This window comes from Lepisosteus platostomus, chromosome 4, assembly GCF_059453375.1.
Source record: "Lepisosteus platostomus isolate fLepPlt1 chromosome 4, fLepPlt1.hap1, whole genome shotgun sequence".
Classification (NCBI taxonomy): Eukaryota; Metazoa; Chordata; class Actinopteri; order Semionotiformes; family Lepisosteidae; genus Lepisosteus; species Lepisosteus platostomus.
This window is the reverse complement of record NC_142614.1, coordinates 15,802,332-15,823,929: the sequence shown is the minus strand read 5'-3', so window position 1 is coordinate 15,823,929 and position 21,598 is coordinate 15,802,332. Positions and strand designations below refer to the sequence as shown.

Genomic DNA, 21,598 nt, shown 5'->3' with positions numbered 1-21,598 from the left:
CACGGCTTCCCAATCTGCAACTTCTGGTTTTCATTCCAACCGAAGTATCAAGTTGGCAGCTTGTTTATCAATTCGACTTACCACTACAACCCATAGCGTACTGCACACACTGGCAGAAGTGGGGCCTGTGAATGCACTCACCCACATGCCCATCCTTTCAAACTGTGCCTCACAGGAGAGGTAGCTCCAACTGGGTTAATTAAGACCTTCACTGAAAATCAAAGTGAAGATGGAAAAAAAACTGCTGTCATTTCTTTACTTTTTATTATGCATATTATGCATCACCTCATTTTCACCCACCACATATATTTGCTGCTGAACAGACTGATCTGCCGAACAATCCTGAGGAACAGATTTGAATTACTGTTCTACTTCACATTCCATGGATCTGCAGAAGCCAGATTCTCTAAACATGAATCCAGAACTCAGATCCATAACCCAGGCTAAATAATACATTACCACATCCAGCACCTTACATCTTCCTCATTCCTTTTAGACAGTATTCCATACATTTGGCAATTCCCTATGCAGCTATAGAGTTCTGGAGGAATGGTGCACATCTTCTGGATGGACTGCAGTTTGTGGTGTTCCACAAGCAAATCAACAATAAAATTCATTATATAACACCAAAGTGTGTCTGTCTGTGATATTACTCGCAAAGCAAATATGTTCGGCAGACTAATTTCATTGTGTCCTAACAAACCTGGTCAGAGGAGGACACCACATAGGCCTCTAGAATAGAAATACTTAGCAAAATAAAACACTTTCTATAAGCTACAAGCAGCAAATGATTACAATTGAAAAAAAACATATACTCTACATAAGAGAGAATGTGAATTTAAAAAATGGAACATGATTTACATAAGCAGGAGTAATTGACACTTCCTTTTGGATCACAGGCCTTTTAAGCAGAATGGGTTTGTAAATAAATATTAAAAACAATTGTAATGAGCTTTTGCAAACAAGGTAATCTGAAATATGGACATACACATCTAGAAAAAATAACATTTGCCACATATACAATTAAGTCAATTCAGTATGCTATAAAAGTAGAGTTTTTCACTCTACTGTACAGTTTTTAATGAACATTAAACTTCAAACTGAAAGCTTTGGAAACTTTTAATCAATTTAAACTTCCCACTTTTAATAATGTTTTGATTTTTAATGGTTGACAGCTGAAAATGACAATCTGTATGTTGGCAGATAGCACTATTTTAACACTTCTTGTTGGACACTTAAGTTATCACTGAAAGCACTAATCCCACCTCACAATTAAAATGGACAGGTTTTCACTCCAATGCTGCCACTAGCAGTGAGGCTCAGCCTCTCTTTTCATAATCCGCAATTCCAAAAACTGGAAAAGGGGTTACTCTGGGGGACCTTTTTAAAAAAACAAAAACAATTCTTAAAATAAAGGGTATTGGAACACACAGCAATTAGATAAGAAATTAATTCACAAATTTTAAAATACAAATCCTTTCTCCAAGGGAAAAATGACCTCCATGAAGCGGGAAGACAACAGCGGTATAACATCATGTGTATAAAAAGGAATGAAAGCCCACAGTTCAGATTTTGCGTTTTTTCCATTCGGGCTCCTTGTTGGCCTCTTCATCTTCTGACTCCACCTCAGCAAAGATCATCTCTGGCTGGGTCCTGATAAAAAGATTTAAGTTTTTTCTTTATTGATAATTACAAAAGCAAACATCTATGCATGGTTACTCAGTGAGTCATGGGTGAAACTCATTTTGTTTCTGAACCAGTGAGGAATGCCCGTCTTGTTGGCTAGGCAGACAGCACACTGGTAGACACTGGAGTACTGAGGGTGTCACCTGTGGACACACGACACCCTGACTCAGTGCTTCAGTGCTATTCTCCGACAAGAAAGGGTGACGTCAGAAAAAATGGTGATTCAGAAGAGGTAATAAGATACTTTAAAAAAACACACAAAATAGGCCATATTCATAACTATTATACAGTCTGTTTTTTTCTACAAACTCAACACTTTTATGTCAGTATTGTCTATCATAACAAACGATAACAAAAAATGAAAGATATCAAATATGTTTAAAAATAAAAGTGAAACTCAAGGCAACAACTTCAAATATACATCTACACATTCACCCAACCACACCGAAAATTGTTCTTTACTCTCTTAAAGCATTTCAAGAGAACCAGGAAAAAGCACTGCATCAATTTCAAAATCTTTTTTTTCTTCCTGAAAAAAGCGATCTAGGCTGATTGGCTATATATTGAGTAAAATGTTCATGCTGATCCTGACCACATACTGTATACTATACCACTCTCTGGTTTTGAGATTTGTGTCAGTTGGTTGGGGGGTTTCTATGCCTAAATGAGAGTGATAGGTAGTTAATTGATCTCAAAAAGCCTTCGGGACACCAGTCATCTATTACTGCAGCCACTTTTGGAACAAACCATCACAAAATGCACTTAAGTGCAGGCCGACCTGACTTGCTCTGCCACCAGTGCTGGCTACCTGATCTACAGTCATTTAGTTATAAGTCAAACTTATAATTAAATAAGAAAAAAACATGCTTTTGAGAAACATACAGAAATCTGTCTGACAGTGGTAGAAACAAAATTGGAATGCCTTTTCTTATTTCTTTTGCTCACGCGGACAGGTAACTGAATTAGATTCCAAATTAATCTTTCAGAACTGGCCAGTTTGGAAGCAGCCAAGAGATGACAGATGACCTGCTGTTAGGAAGAGCATCATGTAGCAGACAGTCAGAGGAGCTGGGTGACTGAAAGGTGATCTGCTCTCTCCTGGGCCTTCTTAGGAGCTCTCGTCAACAGTTCATATGAGTGACAGTACCCTGTCACATGTACAACGCTCCTGCCATTTGCAAAGTGTCAGTGGAAGATGACAATTCCAATTTCAATAGGTTCATTTGGTTAACGAGTTCTGTCTCTGCCAAAGCCTTACAATGCCTACATTAGTACAGTACTAACGGTGTCATAAGAGTGCTGTGGTGACTTCAGTATTGGCGACCCCTGGTGGACGTCACGGTGTTGCAATTGTGCTAGAAGGCCAAGGAGGCAGATGGGGTGTCAGACCACACTGCTTTCATATGGCATGACTTGGAGACAGCAGACCCTTTTGTGGACGTGTGCTATGCCCCATGCTCTCAGCAGACATACATGTTACCTGGCCAGTCCAGACAGTATTGATTAGGATTAAGGAGTCCAGACCCACAGGTCTTTGGCTCACATTCCAGGTAGGACAATGCTGTTGTACCCTTGAGCAGGCACTTCACTCACGCTACTCCAGTACATTCCTTGCTGTACATAGACATCTCCAGGACACCACAGCAAATGAGAATTTGTTCTCAATTGACTTACCTGGTGAAACAAAGGAATATAAAACTGACCTCAGCTCTAGCCACAGCATGCAGGGCTATGCACCTACACAAAAGTCCCCGTTTCGGAGGGAGATTAATGACTAGAAGATCTTAGTTTAGAAGCATTTTTTCAGTTTCACTCAAATTCCGTCATCATGCAGCTTACATTTACATTTAGCTTTACTTTCACATTCCATCCGGGTCTAAGCCTAAAGAGATTAACCCCACATTATGACTTACAGATTTTTTTGGGAACATTCAGTAGACGTCTAAACAGTTGAGTGATTTTTTTCCACAGAATACTGCAGAAATTTTAGGATGTTCTATGACCAAAAACCACAAAGAAGATGGTGGAGTGAGTCTGCTTTTCTATATGGGCAGGTCAATATCAATTCAGCCACTGTCTCTCTGAGAGTTACAATTGTGTGATGAAAAAGCTGTATTTTGCAGTAGAGCCTTGAGCTTATTGAACCAAGCAGAGGTTATCAGGGTGTGAGCTGATCTCTTTCCACACTGACACATGAAGTGAAGCTTGGTTCATCCCCTTACACGCTAGCTGTGTGTGGTGCACACTTGTATGCTTGTAAGGTTTGGCCAGAGCAAGTGTTTGTTCTGTCCAAAAATATTCAAATATTTACAGTCTGAAGTCTCAGATTAATGAATGCTTAGTCTATAAACAAAAACCCTATTTATACTTTCTGTGCACTGTGTTCCAGGCAGTTACTTGACTGCCATTTCACAACAGGCTCAAATACTCCACTGTATGTGAGGGGCAAACATTTTGGAAAGTTCTTATAAATTCTCAAGGATACTGCTTCCATCAAACAAACAGCATCTTCAACAAAAGAAGTGCTTATCCATGATCTCCTAATGACCGGAGAGCTGAAATGCCATTCTTTGGAAAGATCATGAAGGTCAGGAAGCTGTATATAAACCTCCCAAAGCGATAAGAGAAAGTCCAAATTAAGAACTATGGTATTACTACTAAGCTTTATGATAGTTTTTAACATTTAGTTTATTCTTGCCTTAAAGAAGAGTGGGTCAAGTCACTAGCCAACTGTAACTGGGATTCCCTCAGCACTGACACACATTTGGCTAAGCACTTGCAAAAGCATGGTGGGATTGTTCGGACAAAGATTTTTTTCCTCCTGGGTGCTTTCATGCTCTCAACGCGGTCGGTGACGGACACAGTCCTGTGACGTGTTAGGCTGTTTGAGTGGCTCAGAGGTGGGCGGGTCTGTCTACACCTCCTTACCACGTGCACGGCCCTGTCATTCTCCAGGATGGGATAAAACACACTGGCGACTCCAGATCAAGCAGGTATTACCAACAAACAACTGCCAATTCAACATTTTTTAATAAAAGCCGGATTCGAAACACTCTTTTTTTGGTAGGCAGCACTGTAAAAGAGCACGTTGAAACAGAAATGGCTTTACATTCTGCATCTACTTTTTCTGCCTAAGCCTTCGTAGAGAGGACCAATATTTGTTCCAATAGGATGATCAACAACAACAGAGCACATTAAACAACAACTCAGTCCTAAAAACCCATTGAGTACCAGTCAGTACGGCTGATTCACTGGAAAGCGTTCTGGAGTACCGAGTAGCAACTGGTACCAAGCTGTGTGCACCCCTCAAAGGCAAGGTACTCAGGCTTCTGCCCTTCAGATGGTCAGAAACTTCTCTGTGTTCTCTGATTCCGGTTTTGTTCGATCTGCATCACAAGGCCTAAAGGCCACATTCCTTTTAATTACCTACTCATCTGTTCTGATTCACACACAGAGAATAAAGGAGTCCCTAGACGCGAGTTTGTGAAGGGAGAATCCTGAGAACGGACAAGTCACATAAATGCAAACATGTGAACCCTTGTCTGCTGGCCAGCTGCCCTCATCTCCAAAGGAGGAAAAAAGGAAACCACAAAACACAGTAGTGCGGGCGGCAGCTCCAATGCTTTAATGGGGCAATAATGTGCTGTCGTTCAACAAAAATCCACATGAAGCAGACCAGGCATACTAAGGCTCACACCTCCTGTCTTTTAGAGCCAGTCATGCATCAATTTCTTCCTTTGTTTTTTTTTTCAAAGCAGAAATGACATCTGACAATTGTTCTTCTTATTATAGAAGAGCTGAAACAGCCCCACTACAGTAAAGAATTCTGTTTCACCATATACTTCTGAGAAAAAAACTAAATCTTTCAAGTGACCTTTTACTGAGTGGATATGCTCTATTAGGCATAGCTCTGTTGAATCAAATATTAGACAATATTAAATTAAAATGTGTTATATTTCTAAATTAAATGGGTAAAATGAGCACTCGTAATGCATTATCATTACACTTCTAAAAAGGTTAGAAAGGTTTTCTAAACTTCTGTAACTAAAGATCACACTTCCAAGGCACAGCTGGCTTTATGACACCTATCAGTGCTGAACGTGCAGTTGCAGACATTTTAAAAGGCACTAACTAAGGCACTCAGGGGGAAAATGAATAAAACAGAATTAGGCATCAGGAAACATGCAATACAAACAGGGAAAGCAAACGAGGAGAGTGTCATTTTATTACTTCTCTGGTATTAATGATTGCTCAATAAACATTTAACATCAATGATTATGTGATTTGGCTATTTCTGTTTTCCAAAGTGCTGCGCATGACTCCACACTAAAGAGCTGCAGGTAGTCTGGTACTGTGCCCGATACCACACTGTGCTGCTGCACTTTTCCAAATAGCTCAGCTCATTTGGGTCTCTGTGTGTGGGAGCGGTGCTGGATGCGGGTCTCTCATTTTCTGTTCCGGCCTAGGTGTAAACCAAAAACCCCCCCTCCTTCCTTCTCTCTGTTTCATTAGTGCCATCCCTTGGCTGCCAGCTTGTCTTTTTTGTTCTTCCTTCCAGCTATAGCTTTGAACAAGAAACTGTAACCAAATCCGCCCACTGCAAACGGCCTTCTGAACGCAGCACAGCTTTTTAAACATTCATGTCGAGAACATCGCAGGTGTCGGGGAGTGTAACCCAAGGACTTCACAATGCGGACAATGGGCCTGTGGCTTACTGGGTTACCTCCCGTGTCAGAGGTGGACAGCTACTACCTGTGTTATCTGGCTCATGAATACACCCTTAACGAGAGCATACCATCGATCTTCAGGAAACTAAAGACAGAAGAAAAAAATCAGACCCATTTCGGCATGTGTAAATAACACTGCAAAGGTCTTACGGCTGTCACCTACAGTTTATAAATCAAAAAAGGAAGCTCATATGTGTATCGCTGAAGATTCTTTGGATTTTACCAAAGATTAATTTCTCCCAGGGGCACGACAGGATGATTATGACTATGGACTATGGAAGACTATGGAAAGTCTTGCCTCTTCAAATTGTACAGCTCGTTGGTACCTACCTGTAAAAGCTGTGAACCTGATCCACTACCTATGTTCAAATTCTGAGCCATAAATCACAAAATAAAGTGGGTTTGCATTAAGTGTATCAAGCTGTTGCATCAAAGACATGCAGCACGATATACCTGTATAGAGCAGACACGTATATAAGAGTACAGGTATAATAAATAATATATAGAGTTGAAGATATACAGTATCATGCTTAAGACCGGTATATACCTCCAGCACAATATACATATATATAGCAGACTATTATGTAAAAGTAGTATAGTAGTGTAAAAAGAGCATAAGATATATCGTGCTAGACAGGTATATGCTCATATATACCTGCAGCACGACACACCTGCCTTTACCTGGCGTAAGCTGGAGCCACCCAGTAGGGGTTCTCGGACGCCTCCTGGGCATGCCGCAGTATGGCCTCTCGGGCGTTGCTGTCGTCGGTTTTATCGAGCGCAATGTTTTTCACGATGAAGGAGGACAGCGTCCCGCCGTGTGTCCCCACGCGCCCACCCCGACCTGCAGGAACAAGACAGAGCGCCAGCAGGACGCTGAGACACAGGGGTCCAGGATCTGAATCTTAATCTCACAGCTTCTGCTGCCTCGAAACATGAACACCAGTCACATGGGAATTTATCCTGGAGCACCTACTGTATCACTTAAAAGCAATGCAAAAGAGCAAAAGAGTTATTTCTGCTGATTTTATTGGGCATAAAACCGTTGGCTGGACTTACTGGTAACTCGGTACTTAGCTTTCCAAGGGCTGCCGGACTCTGGTAACACTCATTGCTTTGGTGAGATCAAAGACACACATGAGATTTCGTTGCATACCAGCTTTGAGTACTTTAGCCCTAAACAAAAATCCAAAGACACTATATCTATATTACAGGCTCTGGATGCAATAATTTGCTTCAGTTTTAGGGAAAAAAAGCTTACCCTGTACTGCAAAGAATTTATTATTTCCTATTCTAATTTTGTATGTATCAGAACTGATAGCACAGTTATAAGCTCTATTAAATTAAAATGCGCTTCCCAAAAAAATAAAAAGCTGATGAATATTACTGCATTAGATCATCCAAAAGATTTCAGAAGAAAAATGTTACATGTTGGTGGGGGGGGGGGGGAAACATTTTAGAATTAATGGAACTAATTAATATATTTGAGCTATAATTACTTTTAAACAACTTTTCCAAGCTGTGAAAATTATCAATGAAAAACTAAAAAAAAATCTCTAATGGCTAATGTATTACTTTATATACCTTATATAACCACTCATAACCTTACCTCAAATAAACAGCTAAACACCAGTCCAGAGGATACAGCGGAGCACAATTTTCTTAATTAACACATTTATGCCCCTGTTTTACTCTTTATCTCCCGTTCTTGGCATTCCTGCTCTTCAAATTAAACATCATAAATTGTAGGAGGAGCTGTGACTGAAGACCAGCTCATTCTGAAGGAGATGCATCAATAAAACAGAAATCTGAGATTTTGGATTTTATTCAAAATACCTGTAGTCTACTTTTCACTTGATGGCACAGTGGGTTAGGTTACAAAGTTCTAGTTGTTGAGGTTTAATGTAAAAACTACATTTTATATGGATCTGACTAACATCAAGCTTGTGTCTCACGCTGTGATGGGTCAGGCACTTAGATGGATTTACAGTTTAGAGAGAAGCCAAATTCAGAGACAATGCTTTCATACTTCAGACTAAAAAGGAGACAGATTGATGGACTCTCCAGAGACATGGTACTCCTATAACATCTAAAAAGTGTTATCAGACCACTAATGAAATGCAGATAAAGGGGAATAATGGTAAATGAGCATAATTAAAGTCAAGATTTACAAACCATCATTTGTTTTATACCATTCGTTCCATTTAATACCACTTGTCACCAATACTGCACACATTACACATAAGTGACCTTATTTGAAACACACTTTGCAATTTCAAGCTTTAGTTGTATTGAAATGGATCTTCATTTACTATGGAGATTAGTAAGATTCATTCAGATATAGTCTCCCTTTTTTCACCAAAACCTAAGAAGATTCCAAACATTGGGTTTTGTATTGTGAGACCTGTGTTCCTTTCTTTATCAATAAAGATATGTTTCCAACCCATCACAGCAAAATCATATGCTATGTGTATGCTTTGACTAATTTTTAAACTGTGTACTGTATATTTTTATACTGTATAAAATTCACAAATGCATATGAAACATTAACAAAACCCATGTAAGCAACTGATTTACCTCTGTAAGACAACACAGTCTCTGTTGACCAAGTAGTTATTTATTTTTACCTTGTTGTATTATTTGTGCATTCTGGTATTTCAGATTCAGTAGATTTTGTCTGTTCATTTTGAAGTCCGTTAAACTGTGTGTATTATGAATAAAAATCAGTGCTACATGTTGAAAGGGTGGCTTATGCATTTTAAGGAGGAACAGGATGACAGTCACAGAGGATAAAGAGAGACTGCAAATACACGAACGAAATGCAGCTAGTGTCAAAAATTCAGAAACGACGCCTGACAAAATATTTATAAGGAACAAGTAATAGGTTTATTCCATGCTGAAAAAAAGAAGAAAGAAAACACAACGTTTCGACCGTGGAGCCTTCTTCAGGTGTGAGAGAGACAAGGCAGTAAGCAAAGGTAAAGTAGCGGGAGAACAAAGGCTGGGAGAGAGGAGGAGCGAGTACCGGGAGCAGGGGACAGAAAGAGAGGCCAGAAAGAGACAGATGTATAGGTAAAGAACATGCATGTCTTTTCCCACCCAACACAAAAGAAAGACAAAAGACAGTGCCTTCTGCATGCACACACAGCTGGTATGATATAAGGCATTTTTCGTGTCTAGTGACAAATGTACACAAAGATGGAGTCTTCTGAAATGGCCGGGTTCTTTTTGGAATTTAACTTGTGTCCATGAAAAACCTTTTTAAAAAACATATTTCGTTTTTTAACTTTTCACTTTGTGTATGGTAATGGAACCAATATTCTTTGCTTTCTTTTTTTTAAGATTTAAGAAATTAAAACAAGCAGCTGTTCCAGAGGGTGTCTAGGATTGAAAAGTGCTGAGTGCAAATGATGATTAAAAGGAAACTAAGACATACAAGACTGAGCACAGGGCTATCAGAATAGAGTGGGCAGAAACTGGGCAGTAGCCACTTGGATTTCAACACAATGGTGACCTCTGTAAGTGTAACTGATTACTATCAATTAAAAATTACTGTCCATTCCACATCTGGTGAGTGTGAATTAGAGAAACACTGGATGAGACTTTTTAAAGCCAACAAGTATCATACCCATTTCCTGTGTGTTCAGAGGCACCCTGTGAGGAGTGAGAGAACTTACCTGGCCCTGAGACCGGAGGCTCTGGCTTATGGGACTTCACTGGGTCGAGCCGGTCTTTCTCCAGCTGCTTCCGGGTGCTGCGCTGCCGGGCCTCACGGAACATCGGCAGAGCATGAGCTGGAACGCAGAAGCAAACCAAGTTTCAGGGGAGCTTTAGAAAGCTGACTTACTCATCAAATACCAGGCGCTGCAATCTTCTACACAGCCAGCAGCAACTGCAGAAACATAAAGTAAATCAGCCAGCGAAGATGCTGATTTAACATTGACAGTGATCTGACATTGCAAGATGTGACAAATGCCTGTGCTGGAATGTTTCTAAAAGGTTTGTGTCTCAGAGGAGGATTTGAATCCATCTGAATGGCTGTGGAAACTAATTACAGGCAGATGGTGAAAAAATGGCGAGGAGAACAGGAGCCAATACATATGAGAAAGGAATCGAATTGGCCTGGGGTGAATGACTTGTACCTTTTCATGTACACCCATGGCACTGAAAAGGGACAATTTTTGCATTTAGTGTACAAGTGAACCAACATGGGTTTTGAGATGCCACGGACCCACAGCAGCCCTCTATTCATTTTATACAGTGGGACTATTTCCCACACTCCAGGCCTCCAGGGCACACCAGCCAGTCCAGGATTCCCTGGTCTAACTCTGGAGTTGGGTGAGCAAGACATCTAGAAGACCTGCGCCTGGCCATCACACCCTAAACATGAGATGCTGGGAAAGCAACAGAAACTTGGTAACAGGCCTGAGAAGAAAGATGTCCAGTCACCCAATTCCAGGTTGAAGCATCCCCCTGGATAACATGACACTGCTGGGAACAAGCAAAAAATCTGCCTCACACATGAGCCTGTAAGGCCAGTTCCTACTGGTTTTTGTTTTCTCAGTCCACTTGCATCACAGGGCTGTCCCCCCCCCCCCAATAGCATCAGGTTGTATTTGAATTTTTTAATCAAAGCACCGATGCTGCTCATTTTCTAACCTGCCGAATAAATAGCAACATCCACCCCCGTTCTTTGTCCTCCCAGGGATCACAGAGAGCGAAAGCTGTAATTTTCCATGCTGGTGTCTTGTTGTTCTGAACCCTAATTGTTCCTACAAGCTGCGCTACATGGTGTTTGTTAGAAACTGTCAATACACCACCTACATGGTACATTAAGTAAAAAGGTTACTGGCAACAGATTTCCCTTTTTTTGCAATCATTCTGTGTCCTGGCCCTCTCTAATTTTCCACTGCTCTATTCAGGCTAAGTAACTTAGGGACAAGAGCGTATGTAACGTTTCTTCTTGAATACGTCACATATCCATGAAAGCTGCCATTAAAAAAGCTATACTCCAGTGACATCACGTAATTTTTTAATTATAGCTTACTGTATAATGAAGGATGAAAGCTGTCCTGTCATTTTGCCTGTTAAATATCATTAAACTCTTTGATCCATTAACCTCTTTATCGTTTAACCTGAAACGATAATCACAGACAGGGGGAAACGGAACACTGCCTGGCTTTCTCTGGCTTGTCATTCTGGAGTGGGGTGTTACAGAACTGAGTGCTGACACATGGGCGCATCAGCCCGTGAGTTCACACGTATTGGTTTTAACTTGCAGCTGGCATGACCGATCATTTCCATCCCATGGTAATTCAGAGCCCGAGAGAACTGAGCACTAATGGTCTTTAGCCCAAATGCTTTGAATAAGGGAAAATCCAATTAATACGATACACATTCCACTAATGGCACAAACTGCTTTATAGTCCTTTACAGGACAGCATGGGAACAGCTTAATCCAGCCAAACCCTGATACTTCACAGAAAAAGACATTTTAACCTTAGACCAAGCTTTAACCTTCACATCATACTTTGTCTCTTGGATCACCTAACACCAACTACTTTTAAAATCTTTTTCTTGAGAATTTCTTGTCTAACCCCACCCTTTTTTAAGTTTGTCATACTTGAGTATTTCCCTCGCACTCTTCCATCTTGAAAGAAAAAGGCAAAGGTGGCTATCCCATGAAGATAACACAGCACAACCAACTACCGATTGTCAATGTGCAAAGCAAGCTCTGAGGAGACATAATGTCAAATGATCAAACAAGCACTAGACATGACACTAAAACCAGCTGTGAAAACATTAAGTGGCACCACCTTCAACAGCATAGGCGAGACTTTATCCATGTGAATTGCAACAGATCCTCAGATTTCACAAACTCGACCTAGATCAAGACACGAACAACAAACGTCTTGAGGATAACCCTCATCAATCCCTACCCAGGGAAACATTCCCATTAACAGCAAACATGAAGTATATATTTTATGCACCTTTGAATACAAGATGACCACAAATCTTTGATAACTGGGCATTCAGCCTGGCAGGATTTGCCATTTTACTCAAGTTGAGAGATTCTATCATGGCATCAATCTTAATCTCTTAAAATCCAATGTACTGTAGCACCCTGCCCAGCATGGCTCAGTATTTAACTTATGCTCATCCGTGCAACAAACTGCTTGTGTCACTGCTAGAGATCATCTGCATCTTTAAGTTCATACCTGGAAATATTGTATGTCTTCAACATAACTGGAATAATTTTAACATTCATTTTTAACCTTTTTAGTTCAATCATTTACAGGGGGTGAAAGGCTGAGATTCTTCACTTGTGATTTTCTTCACCGCTGCACTGCCTAAACAACACAACACATCTTTCTTTTGCCAAAACGATGTGTAGGAAGCAGGATTCCAGAAAGGACAGGAACATGTATCATTCACTTGCCACAATCATTTAAAGAACTCGCCTATCTAGAAAGATAATGATAAACTGAAACATTTCAGGGGAGGAGGAGGAATGAGGGCAATTCATAGAATAAGAAAGGTACCTGTTTTATCAAGTCACACTACCTGTCTAACAGGTTGTTGGGTCGGGATTCAGGAGTGATTCATGAGGCGTTGTCATAGTAAATCTGTTTTGAAAAATACACCTGAAAATCATAATTACTATCTTTACTGTAGTACTGTAATAACGGTAGGAAATGAGTGTAGTTGTACCATTTTCATCAACAAGGCAAAACATTTTCATGATAGGCATTCATAATCAAAAGTCCAAGGCCGCACACCACTTGTGATTTTGAGGGCTGGCAATTCTCTCTGCAGCTCAACAAAGACAAGTGACATTTAGAGTGGGTCAGGATTTGTTTTTGACAGACATACTACCATGCCACGTTAAAAAGGGTTCGAACTACTCAGTATCGAGCATGAGAAGAGTAAGCAGTCTCATCGGTGCCATGTTCCCAGGAACTACTCTAAACATCTGTCAGTACTGGAACAGACGCTTTGAACCAACTTGACACGTCAACAGAGAAAATCGAACTGGAAGGTCAGGGGGTTTTATTTTGAAGAAAGCTGCAGAAGCTGCATGTTTCACAGACATTTTTGTTCCGGCAGTTAATACGGTCTTTTCCTCAGTTGAGTGAGCAGGACGCACTACATTGAGTTTTGTCTGTCGACTGTCTGTCGCGCTGCTGCTGTTCACCTGCTCCTGGGAGCCGAGGTTGTCACATGGCACAGTGAACGGCAACTCGGACTTACGTGTGATGATGTAATCCTGCGTAAGGGTTTCGGCCATCTTCTCCTTTCCTCTGCTCTTCACAACGCACAGTTTCGCTCCTCTGAGGGAAGGCAGAAAAACACGTCACTGCTGCTGCCCCATCTCTCTGCTTCCACCTGGCTAGTATTGCCCCTGACACTGGCCTGTTATTACTGACACACCCTTACTCAATTCTTTTCACAAAATCAGATTTTAGGAGAGTGAAATTTCAAAAATCGTACTACAAAATCTACAGCACTGTATATTATCATATACTGTAATCGCAAATTCCAATCATGAAAAAAGCAAGAAAGAAGAAAGTAATTTGTTTCTTTTAAAACATCTATTGGAGATTATGGGCACAGACTATAAACTTGAAATTCTACTTTCTATGGATGCCCCCAGGAAATCTGGGATGTATCTCCATAATTTTGGGAATGACACAGCTGTTTTACAGATGTCCAACCACCGTTCTATCCAGGCAATAGTGGTCCATGAGGGCTGCAATATTCTCAATTTTGTTGATGATCTCCTCATTATTTAGTTGAACACCAGCTGTGTAACTGACCAGACAGTAGTTAAATTATTCCAAACCTTTAGAAATTGATGACTGATTCAGACTATGTACTGTATAACACCTGCTGGACACAGTGGCTATTCAGGACCAGTTCAGGACTTCCAGCTCTATGTCCACTCCACACCTAATAATGCTCTGTGACTATTCTCAGCGTGATCTTAAGGCTGGGGTGGAAAGGCAGCCATTCAGAATGGTATACAAAATGACCCTGCTGCTTACAAACTTGCGGTTGTATTCTTTTGAGAAAATTACAGGCATGAAGAGGAGCTTTGCTGATGTGCAAGGTGGTAATGCTAACAGTGTTTCACTGTATCTTTTATTCATCGCTAGAACCTAATCTTTCTCACATTTGATCTCTCATTTGTATGCAACAAATGGCTCGGAGTGACTGAATTCAGACACTTGCATATTTCCATGACAGAACATATAACTGTAGTTTGTTGCAGCAGGTTTCTAAGGGAGACGGGAAGAGAATTTGCTTAAATTGGAAAATCTAGGTCATCAAAGATAAGGCTCAGAGGCTTTATTAGGTAGAAAAGGGTCACAGAAACAATAGCTAAACAACATTATTCAGTTTCCTGCAGTTAAACCTTAGTTTTAAAAAGACAAAAAACATCTTGGAAGCAAAGATGATACCGACATGCCTTTTCACACATAAAAGGTTTGGACAGTGTACGCCTAAACACCATGTATAGATGTCACTGCAAATATTGTGCTCATGGTGTTTAGTGAGTGACAATGGAAAGATGAAAAGGTTAAAACATCTTTATGTTAGGAAAAAAGATAATAATCTAGAGTTACTTATCATAAACCTTTACTATATTGTGTACAGTATATAGGCAAACTGCAGTAAAACTGCAAACTATAATGAAATTATATAACAATCATGGTGAAGTACTGAAAGGTATATTAAATCACAGTAAATATTCAGTAGTAACCCTTCACAGTCTAGGCTGCATAAAAAAGTTATATATTGTACTGAGATCTGATATAGGAACCACACTAAACAACGAGAATCAAAGCATGCAAACCAATGAACTTCAGTTTTGAGTTTTTTTTTCAGTGATGGAACGCAGTGCAGTGATGTTGTGACAGTCACTCATCCTCTGATAATAATAACAACATGAGCATGTTTTGTGTACCTCTGGCTCTTGACAGGATCATAGTAGACTTTAGCCAGTCCATTCCCAGTTCCAACCATGATCTGGTTCAGCTTCGGGTGCCAAAGGCATCGTACAACACTCTGTCACAGGGGGGAAAACACATGTCAATCAATCGACAATCCCAGGCGTGGCTTCTACTGGCTGCTGTCATTCCCTGCTCACTGGCAACATGGGGTGGATGCACATGGAGCACGAGAACCTGGAGGGCTAAAAAGGTGAGAAAAGGGAGCAGCACAGGTATCACGTCCCGCAATCATGTTACAGACGCACAACCACTTTCCTGGTTCCAAGAGAAGTGCGGTTCTCGAGACCCTTTCATTTTAATCACAGCTGCTGAAAACGAGAAGCATAAAAGGGCGGCAGGTAGCGGATAAATCATGTGTTTCACAAACATCTGATACCTCCATGTTACCACCTAGCCAAGCTGCGCATCATTTTATTTAATAAATGTACTACATTTCTTGCACCAGGTTCTCGACAGATTTCCAGATCTAGATCCTGATCATTTCTAGAACAGTGCTGCTGCTGAGCCCAGTGTGAGAGAAGGTTATTCCTGGTGCTCCTAAGGCAAGGACTATTGCTTCATGCACAGCACAGCTCTCTACCTGTGCGAGCTCCTAAGTCTTGTGAAATGCAGAGACCTGTTTAACAGGAGCAAGCACTTTAATGGAAGCATAAAAGACAGATACTCTGGGCCTTTAATCTGCTGCTGAAGGTGTGAATTCTGGAGTCAGCCATGCGGCAGAGCAGAAATTATGCCCCTTTGTGCACAAGTCATTTGCCAACAAAAGACCTGTTTTTTTTTCTAATGAGATCTCTCTGCGCTAAGCAATTAGAATTACTGAATTGGAATATTGATAATTAGAACTGTGACAATGACAGATTCCAAACAATATGAGTAAGAGCATGGAAAAATATTTGTCTCAAGAATGGCTGACGCAGATACTGCATGCTCCAGAAGAAATTAATTTTCTGATATATGCAGTGTCTAATGGCCAGACAAAACTAAGTGGGTCTGGGATGGGCAGGTAAAAGGGCAATTTCAGTTGTCATGTCTGGCGTCATATTTTTAGATCAAAGGTGGTACCTTAATGGACTCAATCAGGACACTCAGCAAACGCTCAGATTAGATTTCATCCGCTTCAGATGTAGCTACTTAGTGATAGTGTTGTCAGTGACTTGTTGCACATAGGCAAACCAAACTATGTTAACATTTGGAATTCCCAGGAAGCAGTTATACTCAATACAAATTTTTTTTTTCTTGAAAATCACTGGGTCTGCAGTGCAAGTTGTAATATATATAATCTTGTAATGCATATAAATTGACAGAGCAGCAAAAAACAAAATCACTGTCCTTTACTGGGCAACTCTACCTCAAGCTCTCAAGAGTACTCAGCCACAGGTCTAGAAGTGTACACCTGGTCTCAGTAGCAGTCAGCTATTCAGACTGCTCTACAGGACTGGGAACGGTTATAAAGCCTTTGTACTGTGGACAAGTATACTGCACAGAACAGTTCATTCCTAAATGATGGGATTATTAGAAGCAAGGCTCTTCTCTTGTAATTTTGTTTTCTGGAGATGCTACCAGACTATAATAAAAGCAGCCCGCTGTTAAAAGCAGCAGGAACGTTTCATAAGCTCCTCTGCTCAACCCTACAGTTTACTATATTTGGCATTTGGCAGAAGCCTGGCTCTGTGAATCAATTGATGACAGATGTAGTTGCTGTCATCAGTTTCAAAAGGCACGTGACCACACTGCCTGGGCCAAACAACAGTGCGTGTGCTGTACTTGTGTAGCACGTTTTCTCAGACGCTTATCTTTGTGAAATGTTGGTCTTTGTGAGTTAGGAATGCTTATGGCATCACCTTCTAAAACAAGCTTGGCTGCTGGCATATCTCCATCAGATTTCACGCCAGATTGCTGAATGTTTATGGAATATTACACATTGGATGATGATCTTACAATGGAATATTTATCCCCTTTCTTTGACATCTACCCCTTTAAAAGGGTGTATTCAGAATTTATTATGTCATTATATTTCAATTGGACGCTCCACAACATCTCCTTAGTACCTCTGTCAATCTCAAGATGCAGTCCTCACAGTGCAGCCTGTGCCATAACAACAATAGAATGGGTATGAACAGGAGAAGGCCACTGTAGCCCTGAGCTACAAAAGATGCCTTTCTTTCAGTATTCTGATGCACTGCAGCGTACGTGCATGGGCAAATTATAACATTTATGTGGAAACAGGGTATGGAGTGACACAGCAAAGGTGGTGCCATATACAGTATTACTAGGCATTCAATCTCATGTCCTCTGCTCTTGATTTTTAAATACTTCATGTCTGCCTTTAAGTAGGGGATATATATGAATGTATATTCATCTTTCATTCAACACAGGAAGTAACATTCAGAGGGAAAATGGGAGAGAATATTCTACCAAAATTTGCCCCAGGCATTAGAGATTCCCATAAGGAATTTGTATCCTATAAGAATACAAATATGATGTCAAAAAGCATGTCATCTAAATGGATACACCTTATCGTAATCAGCTCATATAATTGTGAAGCCTTCTTTAGGTGTGAGTTGTTCAGAATGGAATAAGCTTACTACTTGTTCCTCTGCGGACTACGCATGCCGACACAGCTACCCATCTGAACTACTTATAATTGTGTTTGTCATCATAACAATGTGTCATTAAAGTGTTGTGTTCATTTGCTCTACTACGTTTTGCCTGTAGGTGAAAAAAATAGCTTGCCTGATCTTGCACTATACATTAACTGATACACAGCAAAAAAGAAAACTTAAGTGAGATAAACATTAATGTGTTTTTATACACTGAACTGGGAATTTACATGAACACCATATGCACATTTGAAATCTTAAATGCACGTAAGAAAGGTGTTTGAATGAGTGGAAAAACCAAAGTCCTATTAATACAGAAACTGCCACCCTTCTTTTATTTAAAGATGAACAGTTCTGCCTTGGGGGAAGGGAACCTGAACTAACTGTGTCACTGTGTAAGCTCCTTAGCCTCCAGCTGTTCGGCAGATCAGTGTGGCACTGTAATTTAAGGATGCCTGTGCAGAATGCTGAAGAATGAGTTCAGTGCAAAATCTTTATCATAGTTTAGCAAGAGGGATAAATTCACACTGAAATTAAAAGAAGGCTGGACTGCTTCAGACAACACAAAGTCAAAGAGTATTCAAGTGGTATTTTAGCACCAAAAATACCCAGAGGGGATCCTCAAGGACTTTTTATATATTATTTTATCTTCTTTCCTGGCATCCTAGTCCAGTGCTCTGCATGAAGTTTTTACAAATTGATTGATTCCAATATATCTTCACTAACCAAAGCCAACATCTAGGTTACATAAAAAAAGCTTGCATGGCATACAGCACAATATGTATAATTGTTTAACTCTCTGACATCTGATGCAAGGAGATTTTGCAGTGTGCTGAAAGCATTTATAAAGTTTTTTAAACTGACAGCTTTAATTTTAAATGGCAGTCTTAGCAATGATCACTCAAAAATGAAATTTCCTTGCACATCACAATGGACTGCTCCTTATCATCGCAAATATTCTGAGCTACGGGTTCAAGCATGATTTACAAACTAGTAGCCCATACAAAGAAGCATGTAGAAGTATTAATCTGAAACAAAAAGATGGGACAGAACTAAATAAATTCATTGGTAAGAGAGTTAAACAGATTTTGTGCTGTTACTAAAAGAGTCAAGAAAATGGAGGAAGGTCGTGGACTGGATACACAAATTAAAACAGACCAACTCTGGGTTTTAAGAGAAAATATTTAACCAACAAGATGTCATTTTTGGAAGTTGAGAAGGCAAGATTAAGAAATCTGCAAAGAGTGATATACATGAACCCAGCCAAAGGCCTTTATCCAGCAATCTGTTACAACTCAGGTGGACACAGCCGGCAACTCTCTTGCAGCCTTTCTGTCCTTTCAACCTGTGCATTGCTGTGAGAAAATGATGATACTTTACCAAAGTTCATGTCTGTTTACACATACAGTATCAAATAGGGCTGTGTTCCTGTACAAGGAATGAGATACTGTACCTAATATGGCTGGACTGAGAATACTGGTTCTTTATCTCTTATAGAGCTGCTCTCAAGAGGGCTCAGAAAAGCTTGGTTGAAATACAGACATGTGGCACAATGCTTACATCAATACATTAGTGTTCCATTTTAGTCAGGAATCTTTACAGGAAGCCTCTACGCACTAGTCACAAACCCACAATAAAAGCCATTCACAAAATGCTTTCAATGAAATAATGATGATTCTTTCATTGGAAGAAATAATGAAACATACTGGTGCTCTAGACGTTTTTATTATTTTGAGCCAAAGTCTTTGGAATAGAAGATAATCATCGATTTACAGTATCTCTGTAAAAGCTGCTGCTGTGTAAAAGCTTTGGAGTGCCGTTTTGACTGAAATTGGGGTGGGGGCATCAGAAATGGGTTTAGTAAGGACTTCAGCATAAGGCATGCACTCTTTAAAGCTTCCCACCACACTACGGGGATGTTAAAACAGTCCTGTTTTAAGACGCAGTGTAAAAATCTTAAGAGAAGATAGAAGGGAGATCTAAAGTCAAGATGAGTAATTTGAATCTCGAATAAACGGCAACAGTTTATGTTTCCAAAAAATCTGTTTACACTCTTATCAAACGATTTTATCATTGTGCATTTTGGCAGGGAAAGCTTCAACAGAGCTTTTTTTTTATTTTTAGGCCAGAAACACACAAATCAGATTAACAGGAATAAATCACAGCTTGAGGAACCTGTGACAGCACTTAGCTTTGTCTATATATGCTGTTTCCCGCAGAATGTTCAGGGCCGACCTGGAACACTGGTAAACAGTCAGAAAATTAAACAATTCCAGCACTTGGTTAAAATGACTTGGGAATGTCGCCAATGCTGTGCTTGAAATGGAATGGTAATTCTGGACGCTGAAGCTGCCAGGAATCCAAAGGTTGACAAGACGGAGGTAAAAAGTGGACAGTGCCGCTAATGCATTTCTTTTCAAAGAGCTTGCAAGAAAACTCACTGGACACTGTAAATGTGTGTATGCACATGTGAAGCAACATTGGGTTGTATTCAGGTCATTATGGTAACACTCTGAAAGAACCATTACATAGCTGTCAGTTTTGTTGTGAGTTTTTCAATTTTCTACAAATACACTGTGTCCAAGCACCTTTTATATATAAAAAATGAACAAAGGGGAATAGACAATTATTGCAGTCACTCTCCTGGAGGTTTCCGTGGCCCTCACTCACTCAGACGTGTCAAACCACGGTAGGCAACTACCATTTCAGGGTGATCTCTCAGTGGTGACTGCCATGATTGTAGCTCTCTGTCTCCTGGTGGAGATCCTCAAACCCAGTAGTATGAGACATAGCCCTGTACATCGGTTTGGGGCGTATTCATAGAACTGTTTCAATACATTGATATTTTGGGGATATCTTACATGAATGGCTTGTTTAGGTCATGCCATAACACATTTCAATTGTTAGACATTCTGTTACAGATTTACTGCTGTGTAGAATGTCGCTTCATAAACACAGACATTAGCCAGTGCAAGAGATCCTTGGCTATTACCCTAGGGTTCTTAATCAGCTCCGTAAGCATTGTATGGTTTGCTCTTGTAGTGATTTTTGTTGAACGACTACTCTTAGGGTGATTAGCAATAGTACTGAATTTCTTCCATTTGTACACTATCTGCCTGATGGAGGCCTAAGTCATTAGAAATACTTTTGAAATCCTTTTCAGCCTTATGAGCATTGACAACTCCTTTAAAACCTTATTTGATGAGGGCCATGTTTCACTTCGACAAATCTGTGTTGTGAAGAGTAGACCCTTGGTAACCAAACTTTGAGGGCAGGGCATTTTAAACTCACACCTGAATGTCATTATTGGAAGTCCTGACTCCATGAATGTTTGCGTGTTGTTTAATTAGATTGTGTTTATATATTATTATGACTTAGATGAAGATGAAATTTCTTGAGGCACAAATAATACTGGAATACAGATGATTCCAAAGGGCTCAAACATTTTCTCACAACTGTAAGCATTGGGACCTTTAAAGCTCTCTAACAGCTGCTGAGAAAAAGTTGCATTAGAGGTATAACACATGGTAAAAGAAGAGATGCAACTGTATTGGACAGAGGATTTGCATAC

The 21,598-nt window shown here is 40.2% G+C and overlaps 1 protein-coding gene across 2 annotated transcripts in view; it reads right to left on the bottom strand.

Moving 5' to 3' along the window:
- Window positions 1-247: 247 nt before the first annotated feature.
- wdr70 (WD repeat domain 70) overlaps window positions 248-21,598 on the bottom strand; it is a 112,519-nt gene continuing 91,168 nt past the window's right edge. For both annotated transcript variants that reach the window (XM_088628713.1, XM_088628712.1), the window contains exons 14-18: window positions 15,382-15,482; window positions 13,665-13,744; window positions 10,091-10,207; window positions 7,095-7,257; window positions 248-1,653 (exon numbers count right to left, since the gene is read on the bottom strand). In XM_088628713.1, coding sequence (XP_088484839.1) covers window positions 1,566-1,653; window positions 7,095-7,257; window positions 10,091-10,207; window positions 13,665-13,744; window positions 15,382-15,482 — 549 coding nt within the window. In that variant the 3' untranslated portion in view covers window positions 248-1,565. The remainder of the gene's footprint in view (window positions 1,654-7,094; window positions 7,258-10,090; window positions 10,208-13,664; window positions 13,745-15,381; window positions 15,483-21,598) is intronic.